Source organism: Salvelinus alpinus, chromosome 18, assembly GCF_045679555.1.
Source record: "Salvelinus alpinus chromosome 18, SLU_Salpinus.1, whole genome shotgun sequence".
NCBI lineage: Eukaryota > Metazoa > Chordata > Actinopteri > Salmoniformes > Salmonidae > Salvelinus > Salvelinus alpinus.
The window spans coordinates 19,565,499-19,591,376 of record NC_092103.1 but is presented as its reverse complement, the minus strand read 5'-3'; the positions used below and the strand labels follow the sequence as shown (position 1 = coordinate 19,591,376).

The following is a 25,878-nucleotide window of genomic DNA, read 5'->3' as shown; positions in this document are numbered from 1 at the left end:
TCTAACATCTCTGGAGAGACCTGAAAATAGCTGTGCAGCAAAGCTCTCCATCCATCCTGACAGAGCTTGAGAGGCTCTGCAGAGAAGAATGGGAGAAACTCACAGATATAGGTGTGCCAAGCTTGTAGCGTCATACCCAAGAAGACTCAATGCTGTAATCGCTACCAAAGCTTTAACCTTTATTTATCTAGGCAAGCCAGTTAAGAACAAATTCTTATTTTACAATACCCCAGCCAAACCCTCCCCTAGCCCGGACGACGCTGGGCCAATTGTGCTTCGGCCTATGGGACTGAGTAAATGTGATATATTCAGTTGTTTATTTTTTTATTTAATACATTTTAGGATAAATCCGTAACATAACAAAATGTGGAAAAAGTCAAGGGGTCTGACTTCTTTCCGAATGCACTGTATAGTGTACATAGCTGGGCCAGAACGTTTACAAATAGGCCGATAGTTATTTAGGTCACAAGGGTCACCACCTTTGTGAAGGGGGAGTACATGGTTGCCTTCCAAACTTTGGGGATAGTACCAGATATAATCGTCAGGTTAAAATATGGGTTAAAGATTCAGCAATCAGGGGGGCAGAGAGCTGCAGCAAAAATGGATCAAGTATATCAGCCACAGTGTATTATTATACTTTTTTTTACACCAATCTTAATTAAGGCATCTAGCACATCAGAGATAGTAAATTGAGAGAAATGAAAATAAAGTTTCACTAGAAGTTGACAAGTTAACCGTCGAGTCAGCTAGAGGCTGGCAGAGGGAAGAGCTGTCGATTGACTGACCAGGGTCAACTATACCACCGTTTCTCTCAAATAAAAAGACTGCAGAGATAAAATTATTATTAAAAGTGTCACTTATCCCATTCTTCTCAGTTATGATGCCAGAGTCAGACAGGACTTGCTTAGGCAGGGAAGAAGCAGAATTTAGTGATAGACATTTCTGTCTACTTTTTTTAATTTCCACTTCTGTGCCTTTAGGGCATTATATAAGCTAATATGGTGTGACTCAAGATAAACAGTATATGTTTTCCATCGGCTTCTTGTTTTTTTGTAGCCTTGATGATGGCTGGTGTCCCTCGGATAGGCAGTCTTTTGTTTTGACCCCCTGTTTCAGTTGAACCACTTTATATTCATTCCAACTCAGTCAAAGTGTATGTTACAAATAACTACATTTCCCACCATCCCTGAAATGGAGAGGATATTGGTGTGACAGCTGTTTGAATAAGAATCCTAGTGCCATGCTTTTCTAGAGGAGAGTCAGATAAGACGTTTGTGCTTCCTGCATCGGGCCATATTATGAGGTTCTGTGCTTTGTGGGAGATGATGAGGCAGCGGAATAGGGCATGCTGGGAGTGACAATCTGTCATGTGGTGTGGTGGAGCTGGGGTGTCACACACAGTGGGATCTAGCAACTCTCTGTCTCTGGGTGCGTGCTGCCGAGCCCTGTGTCTCACAGATTACGCCTGTGTTGGGTGCTATCTCTGTCAAGGGACTGTTCACTCCTCCCTGTCTTGCCTCTGGCGTGTTCCGACTGTTACAGTGTGGTGCAGCCATGATAAGACTATAACACACACACCACGCCCGGCTTGCCCTTCAATGCCTGCTGCATGGCCCCAGATTTCACCCTCTCTCTTTCCACCTCTTTCTCGCTCTCTTTTTAATTTTCACTCTCTTTCTTGTTGATCCTGCTCAGTCATTCTCCCTCCCTTTTCATATTTTCTCCCTTCTCTTTCTCCCTCTCTCCTTGTCTCTCTCTCAATGCATCATGTACAGTCAGAAACCCATGTCTTGCAGCTGATTGTGTGGCGGTTGGAGAGACAACGCCATATTTGGATGACAAAGTGCCTCAGAGCTGTGGCTATGATGGCTGCTGTCACTATTTTCATTCTGATCCACCACACTCTTCCCCCTGCTAACTGTCAATCAACTGGTATCACCACCCTGTCACTCTTATACATGATCAGAGACCTACTTCCTGTGTCCAGGCAAAATTAAGAAAGCTGCTGACAGCTGTCAGTTTCACTTCTCCTTTAGTTCACTGGTCTAATAGAATTGAGATTCAAGGCAAAACATGTAAAGGCCAAACTAAAGGAAGATATGAATGTAATATTAGCAAAGTAGACAACATCCAGCTTCAAGCCTCGTCAATGTTTTTCCTCTTCAGTCTTCCTAGCTGGGTCCTGGAGAAGAGCATGGCTTTACCTCCAATTGGATGCTTTACACAAACAAATAATCCACTCCCTGGATTTAAATACTGATTGTCCTTTATCTTGTCTTCGGTAATCTGTGTGTGTTAGGCTCGGCCTGGTCACACCACTCCCTCTCTATGTCTCTAGCTATTTCCTACCATCCAGCTCCTGCCTCTGATGTCATAAACATGGATGAAAGGCTCTTTCCTTTAGCTGATTGAGAGTGGGGAAGTTCATATAGTTTGAGACGTGTAACTTAAAAAAAAATAATTATGGAGTCAATTCATACTTTCTTTGGGTTTGTTTATGTCAAGCATTGCTAACTGTATATGATATTAAGATATGGCTGCACATGGATGTAATGGCTTCCATTGATTGAGACTGAGTAAATATTCAGTGCCTGCTAATTTAAGTGTCCTCAGTGGAGGGTTCCCATAAAATAGACCAGCCCATGGGAGACATCCGCTCTTCAGTATGTCTCCCCTAACATTTAGCCTCAGGTTGAAACACACTTTACCAGAGCACAGACCAGGGATATTTTGCATACTCATTTGCAAGTCAAATTCAACTCTGTGCCCCATCTTCTGGCCTCTCTATCTACGTGTGTGTGTGTGTGTGTGTGTGTGTGTGTGTGTGTGTGTGTGTGTGTGTGTGTGTGTGTGTGTGTGTGTGTGTGTGTGTGTGTGTGTGTGTGTGTGTGTGTGTGTGTGTGTGTGTGTGTGTGTGTGTGTGTGTGTGTGTGTGTGTGTGTGTGTGAGCTTGAGTTTGGTGTGGTTAGGTTTGAGACTGTGTGCAGATTATTGTTTTCCTGCATTACATGTTCTTGGCTGGGTAGAACAGATTTAGAGTTTTTTTTTCTTTATTTCTGTTAATGTGTTGAGTCGGTTTCTGTTATCTGATTCCTCCATAAGCTCGCTGGCAAGGCAGCGGACATGGGCCTTTAGACTAAATAGTGCTGCACGATTGCTTTGTTGATTTCACCTTTTGTTTCATTCTCTGATAGTTTTAACATGCATTTGACTTTTTATTAGCCTTTTTTATTTTCTGTGGATGCATCAAGTTCAAATGCGATTTTTGTTGAGCTGGAAGTGTTTAAACATTTTCAGATTTTAGCTTAACTTTGAGTGGACAGTTTAACATTGAAGTTCCAGAGAAACTTATAGTTTAGTACTTTGCAGGATTAGGATACCACGGTGCCTTAGGGCACAGGAGATGCAAATAAAGAGGGGGAGGCAACAGACAGAGAGAGAATCCCAGTCAAAGGTACCTGAGAAAGAAAAGGAGGTAATAGAACCATCAAATACTGAATATATAATTACTTTTGAGAAGTTACTATATTGTGTTGTTTTAAAACCCTGCATTTTGTTGTACTGAATGATAAAAAGCACACATTCACACACCTGTATGTGAATGTTAAAAAGGGAAGTGCAGCTCAGGTGCGTGTGTGGACCTAGTCCCCAAATATCCCCCTTTTTACCCCCAGGCTAAGGTCTGGGTCACACCCCTCCTCTGCAGGACACATGTCCTGTTTGTTTAGGCCCGCCCGTCCTGCTCCTATCTCTGCCATTGGCTACCTGTGGAGGATTTTGATTTGCTCTGTATCCTCACACCAGGATGCAGCCCTAACTGTTCCTCCTGAGCACAACGGACCCCGTTGCCTAGGTAATATAAATACTAATTTGCATGGCACCACAGATTTGTTTACCAACTGTACCAGACAGTGGACAGGCTGCCTGTTTCATTCCGCACCAAGACACTGATTTCTGTGACAACTCCGCAACATAAACTCATACTGCTGTTGTGACCATGTCCATGTATATGTTTGTTGTATTTCTTACCTTCAGTAAGTATTCTTCATCACCTGAAATATCTTTCTTGGTAATTCTTCTGTGTATGGTTGTGTGGTTGTTAAACTCAGGTTTAAATTTGTTTTTGAGGCATAGCGACCTGAAAACTCTTATAATGGGATAGAGCATACAGTGGGACTTGAATACATATTAGTAATACTTGGCCAGCTACTTCTATAGTATAAGACATATTTAACTAAGCAATGATCTGATTTGCCTGTAACAGCTTAAATGGCCTAACTGGATCTGGTGTTTGAGGAAGGTGGTGTCCTCATGAGAAGTGCAATGTGTTTGTCAAAGCAAACCCGTCAGAATGGATGGGTGTGGTACGGTATGGGTAGAGGGTGTTTGAGTACTCTATCCTCTGTATGTCTATTGTTATACAGTATATCCCAAATCACAACACAGAGGGAATACACTTCTTCGCACTTGAAGACCAACAGTGTGACTGACTAGAGATTAAAATGAATGTGCAGACCTTTGCTTACGGGTGTGAAGAACATGCATCATACATGAGGAAGGCCTAAGCAGTTTGTACATTAGTGACTGAGATTTTGGAAGAATTGGGGGGATTGATCAAGAATGAGGAAAAACAAATTCATTTCCTCCCTCTCCTCTCTTTAGTGAGCATGGTGGCATGCATCGGAAGTCCATTACTTTGGCTGTGTGACATTTGAGAACCTGGTGACTTGAGATTTGCATGTTGTTCCAGGTATAGATTTGAATGAAGCCTTACTCTATCTCTCACTGGTCACACTAGAGATTTCTGCCCCAGGCAACATGAGCTCAGCCTTGCAAAGGACTGCTACAGAGCCAGTTGGAAGACTGTCTACATGCAACCTGCCCTATGGCAAAACGGTTACACATAAAGACTAGGTTTACAGATGTAGGATCTTAATTTGATCCAGTTTGCTATACAGCAGGACACTAATCCCGCAGCAACAGGAAATGTGAATTAATCTGTCTATTATAATAAATGGCAATTTTTTGTAGAGGCTGATACATTTTTCATTAGGGCAAATCAACTCTGACACTTATAAGTGGAAATTACAAACTTTGGAATCTTTTTTAAACCCTGAATACACTACAACTTTTCATTTCTTGCTATGCAGGAAAATTCTCAGCAACAAAAGAGTGATCAAATTAAGATCTTACATCTGTACCATGAGCCATCTCATCTTACTAAGCTAACACAATGTGTGTTTTTTACCATTTGCCAGTTTTTTTCTTCTTCAGAATGTTTGTCTATTTGTCACATGAGATTGAAAGTATGATTGTTAAATATGGGCGGAGCGTGAGTTTTCTTTTCTCCACAGCTCACAATGATGACAAGGTTTATAATAACATCTCAGTTTATTTGGAGAGCATTTGTTCATTCATACATACCATTGCTTAATTTTATTTGACATAAGATTAATTTATAAATATGAATGGCACACATACTGTTTGTGAGCATATAAAGCTTTTTCTTAAATACATTATGCAACAAAGTCATGAGACCTATCTCTCTTCACATTTGACTTCAAAGGCCTCTGTGATAAGTCTACAACATCATAATGCACCCAAAGGATGCATATCAGTTGAATTCCATTTTATTCCAAAAGACTGTTCCTCTAATCTGGCTGACACCAGCTTTCAAAGTCCTCTTCCTCGTTGTGTAGTCACGTGGGTCGTGTCTGTCAGGCTACTGTTTCTCCTTAAGTGATAGCAAATACTTAAGTACCTTCATAATTTGCGTTGTCTTATTTCTACTGGTTAGCTGCCAGCTCTGATTTACTTAAAAATGCATTTTCACAAGAAGGATAATATTCAATACTATACATGTACAATTCTTGTGTCCGTAGGGGCCATTTTTGTGTCATGATGCCAAGATGCCCACCACTAAGGGACATCATGTTTGGTCTTTCTTTTTCTTCCTTTGCTATATTGCTTTGCTAAGGGCATAAGGCACGTTTTCCTCCTCCTCTTCTCCATCCATTGTTTTCAACCGCTTCACTTCAGGCCATGTTGGCTCTCATGGTGTCTGCGGAGGTCCACCTTGCGTTGGAAGCCCTTGGCACAGATCTCACAGCCGAAGGGCTTGAAGCCTGTGTGTTTACGACTGTGTGTGATGAGGTTAGAGCTCTGGCTGAACGCCTTGCCACACACCTGGCATTTGTGGGGCTTCTCACCTAAATAGGCACATACAAAAACATGTTTAAACTGTGGCATCAAATCAATCATAATCAAATATCACAGTTTCATTTTGTATTGATGCCCCTACATGTGAGTGGTATTTTGCATTCCCCATCTAGTATTAAAACAGATAGCATGAGGTAGAGTATATAAACTCAGCAAAAAATGTCCCTTTTTCAGGACCCTGTCTTTCAAAGTTAATTCGGAAAAATCCAAATAACTTCACAGATCTTCATTGTAAAGGGTGTAAACACAGTTTCCCATGCTTGTTCAACGACCCATAAACAATTAATGAATATGCACCTGTGGAACGGTCGTTAAGACACTAACAGCTTACAGACGGTAGGCAGTTAAGGTCAAAGTTATGAAAACTTAGGACACTAAAGAGGCCTTTCTAGTGACTCTGAAAAATACCAAAAGAAAGATGCCCAGGGTCCCTGCTCATCTACGTGAATGTGCCGTAGGCATGCTGCAAAGAGGCATGAGGACTGCAGATGTGGCAAGGGCAATAAATTGCAATGTCCGTACTGTGAGACGCCTACGACAGCGCTACAGGGAGACAGGACGGACAGCTGATTGTCCTCGCAGGGGCAGACCACATGTAACAACACCTGCACAGGATCGGTACATCCGATCATCACACCTGCGGGACAGGTACATAATGGCAACAACAACTGCCCAAGTAACACCAGGAACACACAATGCCTCCATCAGTGCTCAGACTGTCCGCAATAGGCTGAGAGAGGCTGGACTGAGGGCTTGTAGGCCTGTTGTAAGGCAACAACGTCGCCTATGGGCACAAACCCACTGTTGCTGGACCAGACAGGACTGGCAAAAAGTGCTCTTCACTGAAGTGTCTCACCAGGGGTGATGGTCGGATTCACATTTATCGTCGAAGGAATGAGCGTTACACCGAGGCCTGTACTCTGGAGCGGGATCAATTTGGAGGTGGAGGGTCCGTCATGGTCTGGGGCGGTGTATCACAGCATCATCGGACTGAGCTTGTTGTCATTGCAGGCAATCTCAACACTGTGCGTTACAGGGAAGACATCCTCCCCCCTCATGTGGTACCCTTCTTGCAGGCTCATCTTGACATGACCCTCCAGCATGACAATGCCACCAGCCATACTGCTCGTTCTGTGTGTGATTTCCTGCAAGACAGGAATGTCAGTGTTCTGCCATGGCCAGCGAAGAGCCTGGATCTCAATCCCATTGAGCACGTCTGGGACCTGTTGGATCGGATGGTGAAGGCTAGGGTCATTCCCCCCAGAAATGTCCAGGAACTTGCAGGTGCCTTGGTGGAAGAGTGGGTAAGGAGGAGGAGTTGCACTGCAGTACTTAATGCAGCTGGTGGCCACACCAGATACTGACTGTTACTTTTGATTTTGACCCCCCCTTGTTCAGGGACACATTATTCAATTTCTGTTAGTCACATGTCTGTGGAACTTGTTCAGTTTATGTCTCAGTTGTTGAATCTTGTTATGTTCATACAAATATTTACACATGTTAAGTTTACTGAAAACAAACACAGTTGACAGTGAGAGGACATTTCTTTTTTTGCTGAGTTTATGTGCTGTAGAGCTGAAGTCAGTATCAATGACTGGGAGGAAAGAATCGTGCCATTGTTCAGATTTGTCGAACATTCATTTGAGACATATTCTGCCTGCACAGAGTTCCTTTCACAGAGGCCTCGGCAAAGTAGGATAACCAGATATGCAAATCAGATGGACATTTGTTTAAGTTTCTTTTTTTGATTTATCAGTAGTTATTACTCTTGGAAACAATTAATGTTAACAGCACCTAGAAAGCAGAGAACTATAGAGTGAGGCAATTGCTAAAGTTGTCTTTTAGTTTTCTGAGAAATTACAATAGACTCATAAGTAATTGGATCCCTAACTTTGGTGCTATGTGGATGCTCTTCTCTCCTCACCTGTGTGGATGTAGGTGTGTTTCTTCATGTCTGACTTCTGGTGGAATCTCTTTCCACAGTACTGACAGGGGTAGGGCCTGGTGTCTGAGTGGATGAGTAGATGGGTGGAGAGGGTGGAGGAGCGCTTGAATGTCTTTCCACACATCTTGCATTCAAAACTTCTTTCCTTTGTTTAAAGAAACAGGTACAGATGTAGGATCTTAATTTGAGCCAGTTTGTTACAGCAGGAAAATAATCCTGCAGCAACAGGAAATGAGAATTATTATGTGGATAATTTCTAATGGATATTTGTTGTGGGGGTTGATCAATTATCTTTATGGCAAATCAAGTCTGACATTTTTAAGTGGAAATTACAAACTTTAGATACCTTTTTCTTTAACCTATTTTTTTTAAACCTCCCCAATTTTGTGGTATCCAATTGGCAGTTACAGTCTTGTCCCATCGCTGCAACTCCCATACGGACTCGGGAGAGGCGAAGGTCGAGAGCCATGCGTGCTTCAAAACACGACCCTGCCAAGCCGCACTGCTCGCTTAACCCGGAACCCAGCGGCAACAATGTCGCTAGAGCGCGATGGGACAAGGACATCCCGGCCGGTAAACCCTCCCCTAACCCAGAAGACGCTGGGCCATCTGTGCGCTGCCTCATATGTCTCCCAGTCGCGGCAACACAGCCTGGGATCGAACCCGGGTCTGTAGTGACGCCTCAAGCACTGCGATGCAGTGCCTTAGACTGCTGCGCCACTCGGGAGGCTAGGTGCCTTTTTAAACCTTGAATACACTACAAGTTTGCATTTCCTGCTCTGCAACAAGAGTGATTTTAACATCACATTTCAAATATTATAATTCTCATGAAAGTACCTTGGGCTACTTTTCCATGGAAGTACACAAAGAACTTAGGGCAATTTGGGCACTGTGCCAGATTCCACATATCTGTTTGTCTGTCTTGTTTCCTTAACCATCTCTAACAGTGCATTGTGGGTACCTGTGAGTGGACGTTCATGTGTTGCTCCAGACTGACGCCGTGGCCAAAGGTTTTCCTGCAGATGCTGCAGCCGAATGGTCTGGTCCCGCTGTGGGAGCGTCTGACATGAACCTCGAGACCATGAGGGGTTGAGAACACCTGCCGTCGCAGAGGAGGACAGGGGAGTTATCAACCTGCTAGTCACAATGTCGATGTTAATTTAAAGACTGATGAATTGAAAAGACTACATGTGATGTTTTTAATAGGGATATGAGACCACATGCACAACTTTCCCTCTGGTGGCTTTGTGAAATCTCTGTATGCTGTGTGTTGTGGCAGTTTAATTTTGTATAGGCCCATTAGCTATTGTCAGTCTCACAGCGTAAAGAGAAAGCTGTGACTCCACTCCTGCATACGTACCTTGTCACAGGTGATGCAGTGATAAGTGTCAGAGGTGAGGGAGTAGTGTGTGCTGCAGTCTAGAGGTTGCTGTGGCTCAGTGCTGTGGCTGACTTGAGCCCCGTACAGGCTGCTGGCGTGCTGCAGGAGGTAGGGGGGGGAGCCCATCTGACGGAGGTCATAGGGCGCAGGTACAGAGTCCCAGGCATAGGAGGGTTTGTAGAAGGGAGGGAACTCTGCCATGTGAGCCTCTGAGGGTAAACGGAGTAAGATGATTGAGTCAATGAACACTTCCTCTGAAAAACCTTCTGAATCATATGTTGTCCCATTTAGGACCAATATGGTTCTACTCTTTTCTATTCTATTCCCAACAATTTTTTGGGGGACATCATGTCATCCCTTCACAACATCCCAGCCCAGTTGGAGGGTCTCCCACCTGATAAGTAGTATGGTCGTGGAGCAGGGGCAACCGGCTGTCCTGTTGGCTTAGGGTAAGAGGGGACTGGGCGTTCAGGCTCCTGCTCATGTTTAATATAAGAATAGAGGTCTGGTTCAGGAGGGGAGGGCTGACCCACTGACTGAGGCCTGACTGGAGACTCTGGACTCTGTGGTTCTGACGAGATCACACCTGTCAAGTCACAATTGCAAATAGGATTAATTGAGTGTCAACATAAAGTTCAAATATTTTGTCTGTAAATATGTACATAAATGTACAGTGTAGACTGAAGTCTTAGAATCCTTCAGAATAATGTCTCTTTTGTATATCCGTGAAACCCGCCCTAACCAGTTAATTTCAATAACTCCATGAATGCACTGACAAATCCAAGCATCAATAACAGTCCAAGCATATTTCCCTTGCTTTTGAGATACTTTTTCTAGTCCATCAGGTGTTGCATCTGTCCTCAAATGTAATGTATTTTCTATGATGATGTTTAACATAACATTATAAAAGTCCCACTGTATGCTGCAACGCATCATTATGGATTCACTTTTCTCAAGTCAAATATTTATACATTATTATTTATTTTTAGCAATAGCTTTCATTTAACCAGATAATAAAAAAAATACTAGTCTATGATGGTCAGGGAAGTGAAAAAATAACCAGGAAATCTAAACATGGCATTGTCACTATGTCAATTGATTCATTATAAACTACAATTGATTAAATAACTGGCAAATCATTATACACGTGTCGTTATACAATTGTGAAAGTCTTGATGTGTCGCTATGATAATCTTGACATTCTTACTTGTAAATTCAGGTTCCCTCGGTTCGACTTCGTCTTCATGAGAGCGGTGCACATTGTAAGATGCGCACCTCTTGTTTTTCACCAAAAAGGATCGTGGCATGACAACGCTGTTGGAAAAAAATATTATGATAAATGCTTATAGACAACTCAAAATGTTTTAGGCTAGGCCTAACATTTTTATAATGTACAGTTTATTAGTCTGTGAACTTTCAAGATGTTTAATTAGGCTGATATAACATATTTGATGGAGCGTATCTGAGCGAGGGAAACAAAAATGTAATTACCATTACATAATTCTTAGACACATTGTGTCATATGTGTTAATTCAGTTAAGGTAGGTTGTTTAACTGTATGTTAACACTCATGTTTTAAATGTAAATATTTGAAACATAAAATAGCCAAATATTTTCACACTTGTCCACTCATTCATTTCCATAATATGCTGTGAGGTCCAATGATCTATCAGTAGGTCTTTTTCAGTTATCGTTTTAACTATGTATGTATCTTGAAATATAATGCTGTAAAATACAGAACTTTAAAAAAGTTTCGTTCCAAAAGCATATGTTAGGCTAATTACGTTTAAAGCATCACTGACTTGGATAAGCTAATTGTAAAATGCATTAATTCCATTATAGCCTACATGGATCCATTTTAATTTTTCGAATTATCAATATTTCTAATAATAGGCAACAGGGAATATTCGTTATAGTATTATGCACCTGCTGTAGCCTACTTACCGTTTGTTTATAAGAAGTAGGGAGGATAGTGCTCTTATTATATAGGCTAGGTTAATTATTTCCCCAGTCTTAAAACATCATCCAATCTGTCGAAGAATAAATATTTCCTAAAATCCTTTCGCAAAAGTCAGAATCCAAACCACTGTAAGACATCACACTTGCTGCTCTCTTTCCTTTGCTCCCCTCCCTGATTTTCAATCAGATAATGTTGTGCAGGAATCTGACTGTGGTTTCAACCAATGAGAGGGCCAACTCGCAGGTGGACATTTGCGTAGAAAAACATTGGCCCTGGACACAGTCCCTCGAACTGTTACAAATGATTTCAAGTTTCAAACAGTTCACAAATAAATTGAAATAATTTTAGAACATCATGTCACCCTCATGATTGTATTTTGTTTGGCCACATATAGGGCTAATGGTTTTCAAATTGAAAGGAAAAAATGTAATTTGACCAATTAGTGACAGAATATTTTACAAACTTTAACATGTATTAGAGAAACAAAAATAAATCAAATCCAAATGTTTCACTCCTTAGCCTACAATTTGCAATATTTGATTTACAAGATTTACAGTAGTAGTTTCATTCTCACTGTTGTGTAAATGAAATTGCCAATACATCTTGGGTGGCTAAGATTTAAATAAGCAAAACTGGGCCCCAGCACCTCCATAGATACACACACCAAACCAGTCTCCTGCGATTATTCATGTTTACACAGTCTTGTTTGCACTGTACTGTATTTTGTGTATAGCTGTTCATCAGTTAGCCTACCGACATAGATTTGTTTCTATCCAAACTCTGTCATAACTTTTGTCAGTTGGTCTACTCCATCCAAACTGTCATAAAGGCTATTTCTCTTGAGGGCAGGGATACTCTTTAACGAAAATATTATTTTGAAAAATATATTATACAATGAAGTATAGATATAAATATATAGTGTTACAATAATAGTATGTATAAAGCAATGAACGTCACTTTAGCAAGCTACACTAATTATATCTTGCCAAGACAATAATTCATTTTCAGTGCATGAACTCACGATGTCATGAAGTGCAGAGGCATACTTGCGACATCATGTGGCTGTTTTACGTCAATATATTATTCTCATGCGGGCGTCTCGACTACTCTAGAGCAGGGGTATTCAACCTGGGGCCTGCGGAGGTACTGCAAGGGGTCCGCTAAAATATATATTGTGAAAAAGTAGAATATATATATTTAATGTTTTTCTGAATATCTCTAGCAACAGAATAAACGCATTTTGAATTAGATACATGCTGTATAACATAAGAATATCTTCTCTCTAATGATGTCAGCTTTATTTCTCAACTCCTAATATTGAGCAAATTACACTCACTGGAGTATCTGCTTTCTTAACTTGGACATATATTTTTGCCAACACATGGCTAACCTTTGTTTAACCAGCTTAACAGCTGCTATTAGCGAAAATGTGTTTGGAGTTACCTTTCTAGCTAATAGGATGTTACAGTTTATACTTCCTATTCAATTATGTTGGAAGCAGGGACGTAGCCAGAAATTCATTGGTGGGTGGGCCTGCAGAAATGTGGGTGCCCCCCTCCCTTCGATATCGGGCAAAGTGACAAATGTACAGTTGTATAGCTCATCTCATGCTATTTGTTACGTACGCATCTAGGAAGAGGGAACGCAACAACTCAACTCCCCGTGGAGCAAAAGAGGTATGGGATTGTAGGTGCGAGTAAGGATGACAAAAAGGCAGAGAATTTACAGTTTACTGGGAATGTATTCCTTCACATGGTAAATTTGGCAAAGGGGCTGGACGGAACCAAAGCAAAGAAAGTAGATGTCAAAGCCCCCTCTTCTACCTTACCTGCCTACCCACTACTTACCTAGCTTTTAGCACCACCTGGTGGGCTAACCAAAATATAGGGGGTGGCCCGCCCAGGTCTGACCTAGTGTGCATAGACAGATTCAATACTATGTATGCCAGCAGGCCTCTTGCGTAAGCACTCCCTAGGTGCCTTCCCCTTCGGAACAAATTAAACAGAATATTAACAATGTCAATAATCCAAAAAACCTGCATCCTATTGACACAGGACATACTAATCAGTTCTCTCAGCAACAACCAACATAGGACATAGCAAATCTCCCCCTCTATCTGAGAAACAACCAACACATGATATAACCCTCAGCTCTATCTGAGAAACAACCAACATAGGATATAACCCTCAGCTCTCTCCTAACAAACACTGGCTTTTCTAGCTTCTGAAGGAGTCTGTAATTACAGACAGCTGTATCCATTGACGAGAGGGCGGGGTCAGCTCCAATTAGCAATGGGGCCGACCAATCAGCTGCTTGGGGAAATTTCAGGAAGCCATCCTGAAACACACACACACACATACAAACAAAACCACAACACAGAAACTGGGGAACGTAACACTATTCTACACATTTTGCCATGAGGCTGAGAGAAAATGTTTTTATTTTAAACTAATTAACGCAAAATTATTAGTGTTGACTGTTAAAGTCACTGGATTATGAGATTTCTTGTTTGCTATATGAACAAGTGAAATACACAGTGACACATGCCTCAATGCTGTCATATTCCTGGCTTATTGGGGGTGTGGCTTTCAGTTAGTTATTTTTGGCAAGGATAATGTAGTTATCATACAGAACTACTACACATCCTGTTGCAAGCTTTGACGTATTCACTCAAGGCGCAGGGTAAGTTAAACCTCCACATTCCTCCATGCAAACTCTCATGACAAGTAACCAAGCAAGTAGATATTATAGCCTTTTTAGTGTCTCGTGTAAATAATTGATATTGTGTGTATTCTTGTTAAGCATTTTTCAATTTACCTAGCTAGCTACCGTAGCATTTTTCAATTACAGTACTATACTTTTTTAAATTACCCTGGCCTTTGTAGCTAATCTTAGGTCTCTCCGTCGATCAGAAGCAAGGAGGGTTCTGTGCTATGTACCGGATTGCAACCACCACTCCGATAAGCACACGTGCATTTTCTCATTTTTCGAACTCGGTAAGTGAGAGGCGATGCTGGAGCTATGTGATAACTTAAGCCTTGTATGCGAGCTGCTAACAAGCTATTTTGGTTAGGTCAAAGATTTGTGGTTAGGTAGATGTTTTGTTTTTAAATGAGCTAGATAACCACTGACTGTACTGATGTGTGCAACACACATTACCTTCCTTACAAGTAAAAATACAATCAGCATAGGCTAGTATAATGACTGTTGTGACCTTTTATTATTGACAAGTCCTTTGTGACCTAAGTTAGCCAACGTTAGCTCACGGTTTGTGTAGTCATATTTTTTCACGTGGTGACATGCTAGCTAAAGTTATCCAACCAGGGCAGGGATGTAGCTATCTAAATATTGCCTGTTGGCTTAGCTAGTTAGGCACCTTGGTTGGCTAGTTGGCTACATTAGCTAATGTTAGCTAGCTAACGTTGTACCATATCTCACCGTGGTGGAGCCGGACTTTCCCGACAGGCAGTGACATGGTAACCATTAGCGCTAACGTTAAATATCCCTGCTCTGTTGGACTAGCTAGCATGTCACCACCCGTGGGGTCTGGGGAAAAGTCTGACTACACGAACAATGAGGTGAAGTAACTAGCTAGCTAAACGTTAACTAAATATCCCTGCCCTGGTGGGCTAACATTAGCTATTATGTCACCACTTGGAAAAGTGTGACTACACGAACGGTGAGCTAACGTTAAGTAGCTGGATAGCTAGTTGACAAAGGACTTGTGGGGTCAATGTTTTCCCATACAAGACACCTATGGTTTTGTTCCACGAGTGCATCTGTTGTACAAGACTAATCAGATGACCTGTGAAGTCAGTTGTAAATGTCAGCAGGAATGGAAATTAAGATAGCCTGAGGCTAGTACCTTTCAGACTGGGCTAGTAGACAATGTGCCAAACTAGCCTGGTACAGCAGTGAAATGGCGAGTAGAAAATGTGCCAAACTAGCCTAACACCGTAGTGAAATTTTGCCTTTGTAAACATCGCATGCCACAGCAGGACCTGAATGTTACCCAGGCTCGTAGAAATCCCGCTCTGCTGGCCAGTGGCCAAAATCTAGATGTACTGTATGTCAGTCGCGTTCAGACGATGGCCCTATCACTGTAGGTCCTCCTCAGTGACCTCAGTGCTGAGGGTTTTAAGTTTCCTCTTGAGAATTAGAATCATAAACAGTCGTATATCTCATCGCAATACTTCACTTCTTCAGGCAAATAGTACCCTAGACTGTCCTGATCATCTAGTTCAACATTTCAGATAATTCCTCCATCCCAACAGAAATGTCCCATCCACATAGAAGGATTTTAGATATGCAGATACAGTACCAGTCAAACGTTTGGACACACTTACTCATTCAAGGGTTTTAAGAAAAAAGTGTTAAACAAATCAAAATATATTTTATATTTGAGATTCTTCAAAGTAGCCACCCTGTGCCTTGACAGCTCTGCACACTCTCTCAATCAGCTTCATGAAGTAGTCACCTGGAATGCATTTCAATTAACAGGTGTGCCTTGATAAAAGTTCATTTGTGGAATTTCTTTCCTTCTTAATGTGTTTGAGCCAATCAGTTGTGTTGTGACAAGGTAGGTGTGGTATACAGAAGATGGCCCTGTTTGGTAAAATACCAAATCCATATTATGGCAAGAACAGATCAAATAAGCAAAGAGAAACGACGGTCCATCATTACTTTAAGACATGAAGGTCAGTCAATTCGGAAAATTTCAAGAACTTTGAAAGTTGCTTCAAGTGCAGTTGCAAAAACCATTAAGCGCAATGATGAAACTGGCTCTCACGAGGACCGCCACAGGATCGGAAGACCCAGAGTTGCCTCTGCTGCAGAGAATAAGTTCATTAGAGTCTGACCAATCAGAATCCATGCTTCAAGATTGTTTTGATCACGAGGACTGGGATATGTTCCGGGTTGCCTCAGAGTAACATTGACATATACACAGACACGGTGATTGCGTTCATCAGGAAGTGTATAGGGGATGTTGTTCCCACTGACTATTCAAATCTACCCAAACCAAAAAACGTGGATAGATGGCAGCATTTGCGCAAAACTGAAAGCGCGAACCACCGCATTTAACCATAGCAAGGTGACTGGGAATATGGTTGAACAGAAACAGTGTAATTATTCCCTCCGTAAGGCAATCAAACAAGCAAAATGTCAGTGCAGAGAAAAAGTGGGTTTGCAATTTAATGGCTCAGACACAAGACAAATGTGGCAGGGTCTACAGACAATCCCGGATTTCAAAGGGAAAACCAGCCACGTCGCGGACACCGACATCTTGCTCCTGGACAAGCTAAACACATTCTTTGCCCGCTTTGAGTATATAACAGTGCCATCAATGTGGCTCTCGTTCTCCGTGGCCGACGTGAGTTATACATTTAAGAGTGTTAATCCTCGCAAGGCTGCCGGCCCAGACGGCATACCTAGCCGTGTCCTCAGAGCATCCGCAGACCAGCTGGCTGGAGTGTTTACGGACATTTTCAATCTCTCCCTATCCCAGTCTGCTGTCCACACTTGCTTCAAGATGTCCACCATTGTTCCTGTACCCACTAAAGCAAAGGTAACTGAGCTAAATGACTATCGCCTCATAGCATTCACTTCTGTCATTATGACGCGTCCCACTTGGCCAAAAGCCAGTAAAAATTCAGAGCTCCAAATTCAAATAAATTACTATAAAAATCAAACTTTCATTAAATCACACATGAAAGATACCAAATTAAAGCTACACTTGTTGTGAATCCAGCCAACATGTCAGAATTCAAAATAGGCTTTACGACGAAAGCACACCAAACGATTATGTTAGGTCAGAGCCAAGTCACAGAAGAACACAGCCATTTTTCCAGCCAAAGAGAGGAGTAACAAAAAGCAAAAATAGAGAGAAAATTAATCACTAACCTTTGATGATCTTCATCAGATGACACTCATAGGACTTCATGTTACAGAATACATGTACGTTTTGTTCGGTAAAGTTCATATTTATATCCAAAAATCTGAATTACTATCAAAATCAAACTTTCATTAATGTAACCGCTGTGTCAGATTTCAAAAAAACTTTACGGAAAAAGCACACCATGCAATAATCTGAACACGGCGCTCAGACACAAAAACAAGCCATACAGGTACCCGCCATGTTGTGGAGTCAACAGAAGTCAGAAAAAGCATTATAAATATTCACTTACTTTTGATGATCTTCATCAGAATGCACTCCCAGGAATCCCAGTTCCACAATAAATGTTTGTTTTGTTCGATAAAGTCAATTTATGTCCAAATACCTCCTTTTTGTTCACGCGTTTGGGTCACAAATCCAAATTCATGAGGCGCGAGCACTAGGTCCAGACGAAAAGTCAAAAAGTTCCGTTATAGTTTGTAGAAACATGTCAAACGATGTATAGAATCAATCTTTAGGATGTTTTTAACATAAATCTTCAATAATGTTTTAACCGGAGAATTCCTTTGTCTTTAGAAATGCAATGGAACGCAGCTTACTCTCACGGGTGCGTGCGAGACTGAGCTCATGGCACTCTGCCAGACCTCTGGTTGAAACAGCTCTCATTCTCTCCCCCTTCACAGTAGAAGCCTCAAACAAGGTTCTAAATACTGTTGACATCTAGTGGAAGCCGTAGGAAGTGCAATCGGACCAAATTTCCACTATCTTGGATAGGCAAAGAGTTGAAAAACTGCAAACCTCAGATTTCCCACTTCCTGGTTGGATTTTTTCTCAGGGTTTTGCGTGCCATATGAGTACTGTTATACTCACATACATCATTCAAACAGTTTTAGAAACTTCAGAGTGTTTTCTATCCAAATCTAATAATATGCATATCTTAGCTTCTGGGCCTGAGTAGCAGGCAGTTTACTCTGGGCACCTTATTCATCCAAGCTACTCAATACTGCTCCCCATCCATAAGAAGTTAAGCAGTGACGGAGTAGCGCACTTGGCCCTAACCACTCCTCCATAATTGGTGCCGTCAACCTCCCTCTCCGCATGGTGTGCCAGTTGGGTTTGGTACGCTGTCCAACTTTTGCCTGCCCTATAGCCTCCTGCTGCTCCACTGACAGCGCCATGCCAGCCAGGATGCCTGTATGCCCCAGGTGCCCTTGTTTTTTAATAATGTCCGATACCCTCCCTGTCATCCCTGTCTGTATCGGTTGTTCTGGCTCAGGTTCAAGGAGACATGCCATTCCACTGAACCTGCCACAGAGAAGGTGTTTTAGCTACTGAAGATCCTCCTCTGTTGGCTCTCGGGACAGAGGGTTGAAGTCTTCGGCTGGGTACAGGTCCTCCACTGACTGCACCTGGTTGGTCACGGCTGGCTTCCTCCACTCACATTCCACATCCGTATGGCCGAAATTGTGAACTGCCAAAATAGGCTGCATGGCTACACTTATGAGCTCCACGGAGGCATTTGCATGTGGTATAGAGAATCCCCTGGTGACCTAAAGAGACCTGCCAAGAGGAAGGATGTTAAGTGACACATATCTTTCAATTCATGACTTTGAACACCTTGAAATGCAATTGTTAAAAGAAATGTGCTATATTGATGTCTGACATTACTGCTATAGGGGACAAGTGCAGTTTTTCAATAAACTTAATTTATAACTTGGGATTTTATCACTCATATAGTGGGAAGGATCCTATAAATGAAGGCTATGTGAATGGATTTACCAGTCCGAATAAATAAATACTGTGCTTTTGAAGATTTCTCTCTGGTCATGAAACTACAATACAGGCTAGATGTCTAAACAAAGTCAATTCTGAATGTCATTAGATTTTTAGATTCATTCTCATCAATGACAACATTCTAGAACTGTTATCACTCAAGTCTGGTATCCGGGGTAATCTAGTTATTGATTATATAATTAATATCTTGTAGAATGTTGACAGCTGTATAGAACGCTTTGTATTGCTAAGATGCTCAAACTTAACTTAATAGCTACACTCACCGACACAGGATAAACGTTATCCCTCACGATGGCCCTGATCAAACTGGTAAGTTGCCACTAAACTATAGCTGTACTTATCCAGAATCCAAGACTTATAGTGGTCTTCTCCCCTTTTTAATGCTCTTATGCTCATCCTTGAAGAAAATGCCATAAGGTCTGAAATAGACATACTTTACAAACAATTACCTAGGCTAAGTAATCCAAAATTATTTTTTGATCTACTGACTAAGACAGAGAAAGGAGATGAAAGATGTTCAATACTTTATTCACTTCATTTCAATGCAGCACATGGATTTATCGTGGATTCGGCACAGCTCTCTGATCGCACTGGTGAACGGTAGCTGACAGTGCTGGCTAGAGATGACATGCAGGAGCATCCTGCAGAAATGTGTGGTCTTGCAGAGGTCTTCTCTGTTGCTAATTAGCATTTAACATTTTTTAGTGTAAATTGGGGCTAATATATTAATAAAACTCACCTTGTCTGAGAGAGAATAACACGGTTATCATGACATCACACCAAGGTAAGCCTACACAAAACACATACTTAATTTGAAGTGTTTGTAAAATTCACTATGTGAAAAATGAATGGTGGAAAGATGATTGGAACCATTTCCGTGTTTGACCGCTAGGTTTTATGGGTATTATGACATGTCCACTGTGGAGCTCTTATAGAGCTGTTCTGATCTCTGAACCTCTTCTAAACAGATGTAGTGTCACCAGTGAATTGTGCAATGATGATGTGATATGTTTATATATATATACAGTAACTTCACTCAAAAATTTTGGCAAATTGGAAATTATTTACTTTATTCACACTTTTTGGTTTGGGTAGCAACACACATCACATGCGGAAGCACATGCCTCCCAGGCAGTAGTTTGGTTAGACCCGATTCAGTGATTAAGATTCCACATAACTATGATTGCATTTAGATCTCATGAAATATGTTAGAAATACAGTCTAGAAGCAAAGAAACATCTAAGCACTTTATAAAGGCACAGATGATTAAAAGCAGAATCTGATTAATAAAGCCATGATTGGATTTTTGTAATTATCATAACCTATTGTCAAATATGATCATGTATAATATTTGAATGGTCATTATTTTAATTGAAGAGCTGATTCAAATAGATTGCCAATACAAGTAATTACTTGATTCGTTTCATCTTAATATACAGTATATATCCCATATTGTAGACTCAATTAAAGTGTAACATACTGTTTCGAATATGTACCATTTTGAACATACACATACATCGCATATGTAATAATTAAGCAATAAGGCCCGAGGGGCTGTGGTATATGGCCAATACACCACGGCTGAGGACTGTTCTTTGGCACGACGGGGCTCAAAGTGCCTGGATACTTCCCTTAGCCGTGGTGTTTTGACCATATACTGTATCACAAACCCCAGAGGTGCCTTATTGCTATTATAAACGGTTTACCAACATATACTGAACAAAAATATAAATGCAACATGCAACAATTTCAAAGATTTTACTGATTAACAGTTCATACAGTATACGGAAATCAGTCAATTGAAATAACTTAATTAGGCCCTAAATCTATGGATTTCACAAGACTGGGAATACAGATATGCATCTGTTGGTCACAGATAACTTAACAAAAAAGGTAGGGGCGTGGATCAGAAAACCAGACAGTATCTGCTGTGACCACCATTTGCCCTATGGTGCGCAACACATCTCCTTCGCATTGAATTGATCAGGCTGTTGATTGTGGCCTGTGTAATGTTGTCCCCACTCCTCTTCAGTGGCTGGATATTGGTGGGAACTGGAACACGCTGTCGTACACGTTGATCCAGAGTATTCCAAAAATGCTTATAAATGGCACGACAATGGGCCTCGGGATCTTGTCACGTTATCTCTATGCATTCAAATTGCCATAGAAAAAATGCAATTGTGTTTTCTAGCTTATTCCTGCTCATACCATAACAAACCATTCGTCTACACGATGCCATACACTTGGTCTGCGGTTGTGAGGCCGGTTGGACATACTGCCAAATTCACTGAAACGACGTGGCTTATAGTAGAGAAATGAACATTCACTTATCTGGCAACAGCTCTGGTGGACCTTCCTGCAGTCTACATGCCAATTGCACGCTCCATCAAAACTTGAGACATCTGGGGCATTGTGTTGTGTGACTAAAACTGAACATTTTATAGTAGCCTTTTATTGTCCCCAGCACAAGGTGCATGTGTGTAATGATGATGCTGTTTAATCAGCTCCTTGATATGCCACACCTGTCAGGTGGATGGATTATCTTGGCAAATGATAAATGCTCACTAACAGGGAAGTAAACAAACTTGTGACTATTTCTCAGGTCCAGATCGTAGAATATGCATATAATTTACAGATTAGGATAGAAAACACTCAAGTTTCCAAAACTGTCAAAATGTTGTCTGTGAGTATAACAAAACTGATTCTGCAGGCGAAAACCTGAGAAAATCTAACCCGGAAGTGATTCTTTAAAAAGAAATCTGTGTTTCCTGGCCCGTCTTTCTTCCATTTAAAGGGGTATCAACCAGATTCCTTTTCCAATGGCTTCCTCAGGCTGTGACCAGGCTTTAGACATAGTTTCAGGCTTTTATTTTGAAAAATGAGCGAGGTTTTTCAAAAGTAGTCAGGTGTCCTCAGATTAGTTCCTGCGCGTGAGAGGGTAGCTCCCCATTTTCTTTTTCTCTCTTATTGAGTAGGTTACGGTCCGGTTGAAATATTATCGATTATGTTTGTTAAAAACAACCTGAGGATTGATTTAAAAAAACATTTGACATGTTTCTACGACCATTACGGATACTTTTTGGAATTTTCGTGGAACGGAACGAGGCTTTGGTTTTCTGAACATAACGTGCAACCCAAATGGCGTTTTTTTGTTATAAAAGTAATATTTATTGAACAAAAAGAACATTTATTGTGTAACTGGGAGTCTCGTGAGTGCAAACATCCAAAGATTATCAAAGGTAAGCGATTAATTTTATTGCTTTTCTGACTTTCGTGACCATGTTAATTTGGGGCTAGCTGTTCTAGCATTGATTGATACACTCACAAAAGCTTGGATTTCTTTCTCTGTAAAGCATATTTTCAAAATCTGACATGATAGGTGGATTAACAACAAGCTAAGGTGTGTTTTGGTATATTTCACTTGTGATTGCATGATTATAAATAATATTTTTTGTAATATTTTGCGCCCTGCAATTCAGGGGTTGTTTAGGAAAATTATCCCGTAAAAGGGATCCGTAGCGCAGAGAAGTTAAACCGTTCAGTTTATATCTTAAACAAACACTAACTAACCGTATCTCTCCCGGCAAAACATCTCAGTATTTGAATTACAATTACAAATTTTAGTCTATCGGTGCCTAGGCTGAGATGCGAACCCCAGTCTCCCGCGTGGTAGGCAAGAACAACCCTATTATTATAATTGTCTGTAGTCGCAAACTCCGGCACGCACTACCGAGAACATTCCCAGAAAATAGTCCTAATTTAAAGGTCCAAGCGTTTCTCTGTTTTTCCCCCTCTGTTTAAAATCTTTCCTGCTCTTTCCCCAAGAGCAGCGATGAAATATTCCGTTCCTGTCTGATCTTCCTTACTTCTCGTTTCCTTGAAGCCTCCTTTATGCTTATTTACAGTTACTCCGATAGTGACCATTAGGTACTGATCTCCTTTCTTTTCTATTCCTCCTCTGAGTCTGGCTGTAGGCGCCTGACCTTTTTCTCTCTGTTCTTGCCTTTGACCCTCTCTCCTATCCTGTCTGTTCTTTCTACAGTCTCGGTGATTGTGGCCCACCTTATCGCAGTGCATGCATGGTTCCTCACACTCCTTAGCCAAATGTCCTGACTGGCTACAGATGTAACATTTTCTGTTCTCGGGTTCTATCCATTTTTTCCCTTCTCTCTTGGGTCCCTTCCCCTTAAGGCCTCCTCCTTTCTTTTGACTGTCTCTCTCCACTTTTCTCAATAAGTTTGCTAAATCCTGTCCCCATTACATCCAGACTTCCCCCTTTCACAGTTACAGGAAGACACTATTATTGTATGGCTCACTACATCACACACGGATGGGATGTAGAGGAAGTAAGAACATGCAATAGGACAGAGAATGTTACAACCGACAAGACAATGAGGGACCTGACTGGCAGATGAAAAGGCCTAGAGCGGATGTCTGGTGGATTGTGGAGAGGTGAGGCTGTGGCCTGACCTTCCTACCAATTGGACCGGTAGTTGTGCACTAGTGCAGTTAGGCATGCCCTTCACCCTTATCAAACACTAGAACCTAGAGCCAGGTAGAAGAGAGAGAAGGAGTGATCCGTCCGGATCTTTTGACAATAGAATTTACATAGGATAGTATTGGATATGTTACTGGATGAAAGGGTGGTGTGTGTGATATTCGGAGTAGAATGTTGTACCTTCATCCCAAATAACACATATCAGACGGATCAGTGACCAAGGCCCTGGCTGGTTTAACTAGCAGAAATCTCTGGGGTAGATACTTCTCGGACGAGTTGGTTTGACAGTGTGTTTGGGAAATGGAAAAATGTCATGATCACTGTATTGTGGGCAACCTTCACCTGTGTGACTGTGTTCGTTTTGTGCGGATGTTGCGTGAGAGGTCTCATTTCCAGGACTCTGGAGAAATCGATGATGCAACAGATGGTGAGATACGGACCGATTCCGAGCTCTGACCAGTGGAATGATGAATAAATGACCCCAGACCTAGTAGATGGACCAGGCTCCTGCACTTATGAGGAGCTTATGTTACATGAGACCATTTTTAATGTTTAGGTTTCTTCTTGTTTTTATGTTTAGACTGTTCTTTGATGAAGATTATAACGAAAATCCTGATAAGAAGAGTTATGATTCTGATGTAGGCCTAGAACAGTCATTGTAAATACATATATTGGTTTGTGTGTGGTTGATTATTGATTTAGATTTTTTGGGTATAATTGATATTCCTAATAAAAATAGATGTGGGATTGTGTGAATAATATTTAGTCATAGGGTGGATTGTTATGAATTTTATGAATAATGACTAAATAATGTATACATTTAACATAGAACTATAACTAACAGAATTCTACCCTGTCACTGTATGAAATTTATCAGAATCATAAATCTAAATCTGATGTGTGTAGTTTTAGTCAGAACTAGTACAAGGACTTTTTGTTCCTTTTTAGTATGTAAGCAGGGTGCAAGTGTGAGACAATGTATGAGATAAGAGGAGCTATCGACAGACAAGCCGTACTACTGTGTTCCTTTCAGGACATTATGTCCCCACCCAGGGAGGGGAGAGACCTTGGGCTTGTAGTAGATTGTATAACAGGTGACAGGCAATGTATGAGAAGGAGAGGAAATGTGAACTATATTGTCATTGTTTCTGAGAGGAGGGACATTTATGACGAAATGTGAGGTATATAGACCAATGTACAGGAAATGATAAGTAGAGCTCTCGTAAATAAACCTGCTGACTAAGTAGACTGGCCTCTGTCTGTTTCATTTTAATAAGAACCTTACAAATTCTTAGTAACAGACAGAGTATTTTAATTGAATTGGTTAATGAACATGAGAACAAAATTCTCCTAACAACTTGTGATTTGAAACAATCCACAGCTATTTTTTTTAAAATAAGCTAATGAACCTCTGTGGCTAAGTCATGCTCCCTGGTGAAGTATTTTTAAAGATTTTATTTAGACAGGAGTAATAATATAATTTTGGCGAAACAATTTATTTTAGGGCATTCCAGCATCCTAACAGGGCACACTGTGCACCCGGCAACTTTCCTTTCTAATTCACAAGAGTCTGAAACCAGAGATTTTTGTATATAATGACGAGATGCTCATGTCTCCGCCCTAACAATGGGAGTCATTGTCCCAAAGGTGGGAAGGCAGGCGACAAGCTTAAGTCTGCGTATTATTCCTATAAAAATGCATTGGGCTTATATTGGACAAATTTTAGTGAGAGTGAGCTCTCTCGCTTTGCCTCTTCCTCTCCGCTGAAACTATATCACTGGAGAAATCGCCTCTTCCTCTCTGCTGAAACTATATCACCGGAGAAAGCATCCAAGCGAACGAAACAGTGCCCCTCTATATGTAGCCCATGTATCTGATGCTGTCTGGTCAGAAATGGTATGACATGCCATGATATTTTGGTCCAGACCGTATCAGATACAAGGTCTACACATACTGAGACAGCGGGGCACTGTTTCGCTTGTTCGGATGATTTAACTGAGATTGATGCATCTTTCTGTCTGCGCACGTCTCGGTCAAATAAGTTATCAATATTTGAATATTTTATTTCGATGGGCAAGGAGGTACGGTAGGGCGGGCCAGGAACCCTAAAGCCCGCCCTTAACTCCGACACTGGAGGCATGTGCTTCCAGGGATGATGCATGATACTACCAAACTGAAATCAAAAGAG

The 25,878-nt window shown here is 41.3% G+C and overlaps 1 protein-coding gene and 1 long non-coding RNA gene across 4 annotated transcripts; one reads left to right on the top strand and one right to left on the bottom strand.

Annotated features, from left to right (window-relative positions):
* Positions 1-5,372: 5,372 nt before the first annotated feature.
* LOC139543953 (zinc finger protein Gfi-1b-like) lies at positions 5,373-11,685 on the bottom strand. Of its 2 annotated transcripts, XM_071350548.1 has the most exons (7): positions 11,490-11,685; positions 10,753-10,859; positions 9,940-10,131; positions 9,525-9,754; positions 9,126-9,263; positions 8,144-8,309; positions 5,373-6,209 (listed from the first exon to the last, which is right to left on the bottom strand). In XM_071350548.1, exons 2-7 carry the CDS (start codon positions 10,850-10,852, stop codon positions 6,031-6,033), a joined length of 1,005 nt encoding a protein of 334 aa, XP_071206649.1. In that variant the 5' UTR covers positions 10,853-10,859; positions 11,490-11,685; the 3' UTR covers positions 5,373-6,030. The 2 variants fall into 2 exon arrangements, with proteins under 2 accessions (XP_071206649.1, XP_071206650.1); XM_071350549.1 differs by lacking the exon at positions 8,144-8,309 and having other exon boundaries at positions 11,490-11,630.
* A 2,147-nt stretch (positions 11,686-13,832) lies between these two features.
* LOC139543951 (uncharacterized) lies at positions 13,833-24,936 on the top strand. Of its 2 annotated transcripts, none has more exons than XR_011668777.1 (3): positions 13,833-14,187; positions 14,391-14,501; positions 17,012-24,936. It is a non-coding gene; the product is annotated as an uncharacterized lncRNA (long non-coding RNA). The 2 variants fall into 2 exon arrangements; XR_011668776.1 differs by having other exon boundaries at positions 13,835-14,187; positions 18,675-24,936.
* The last annotated feature ends 942 nt before the right edge of the window (positions 24,937-25,878 follow it).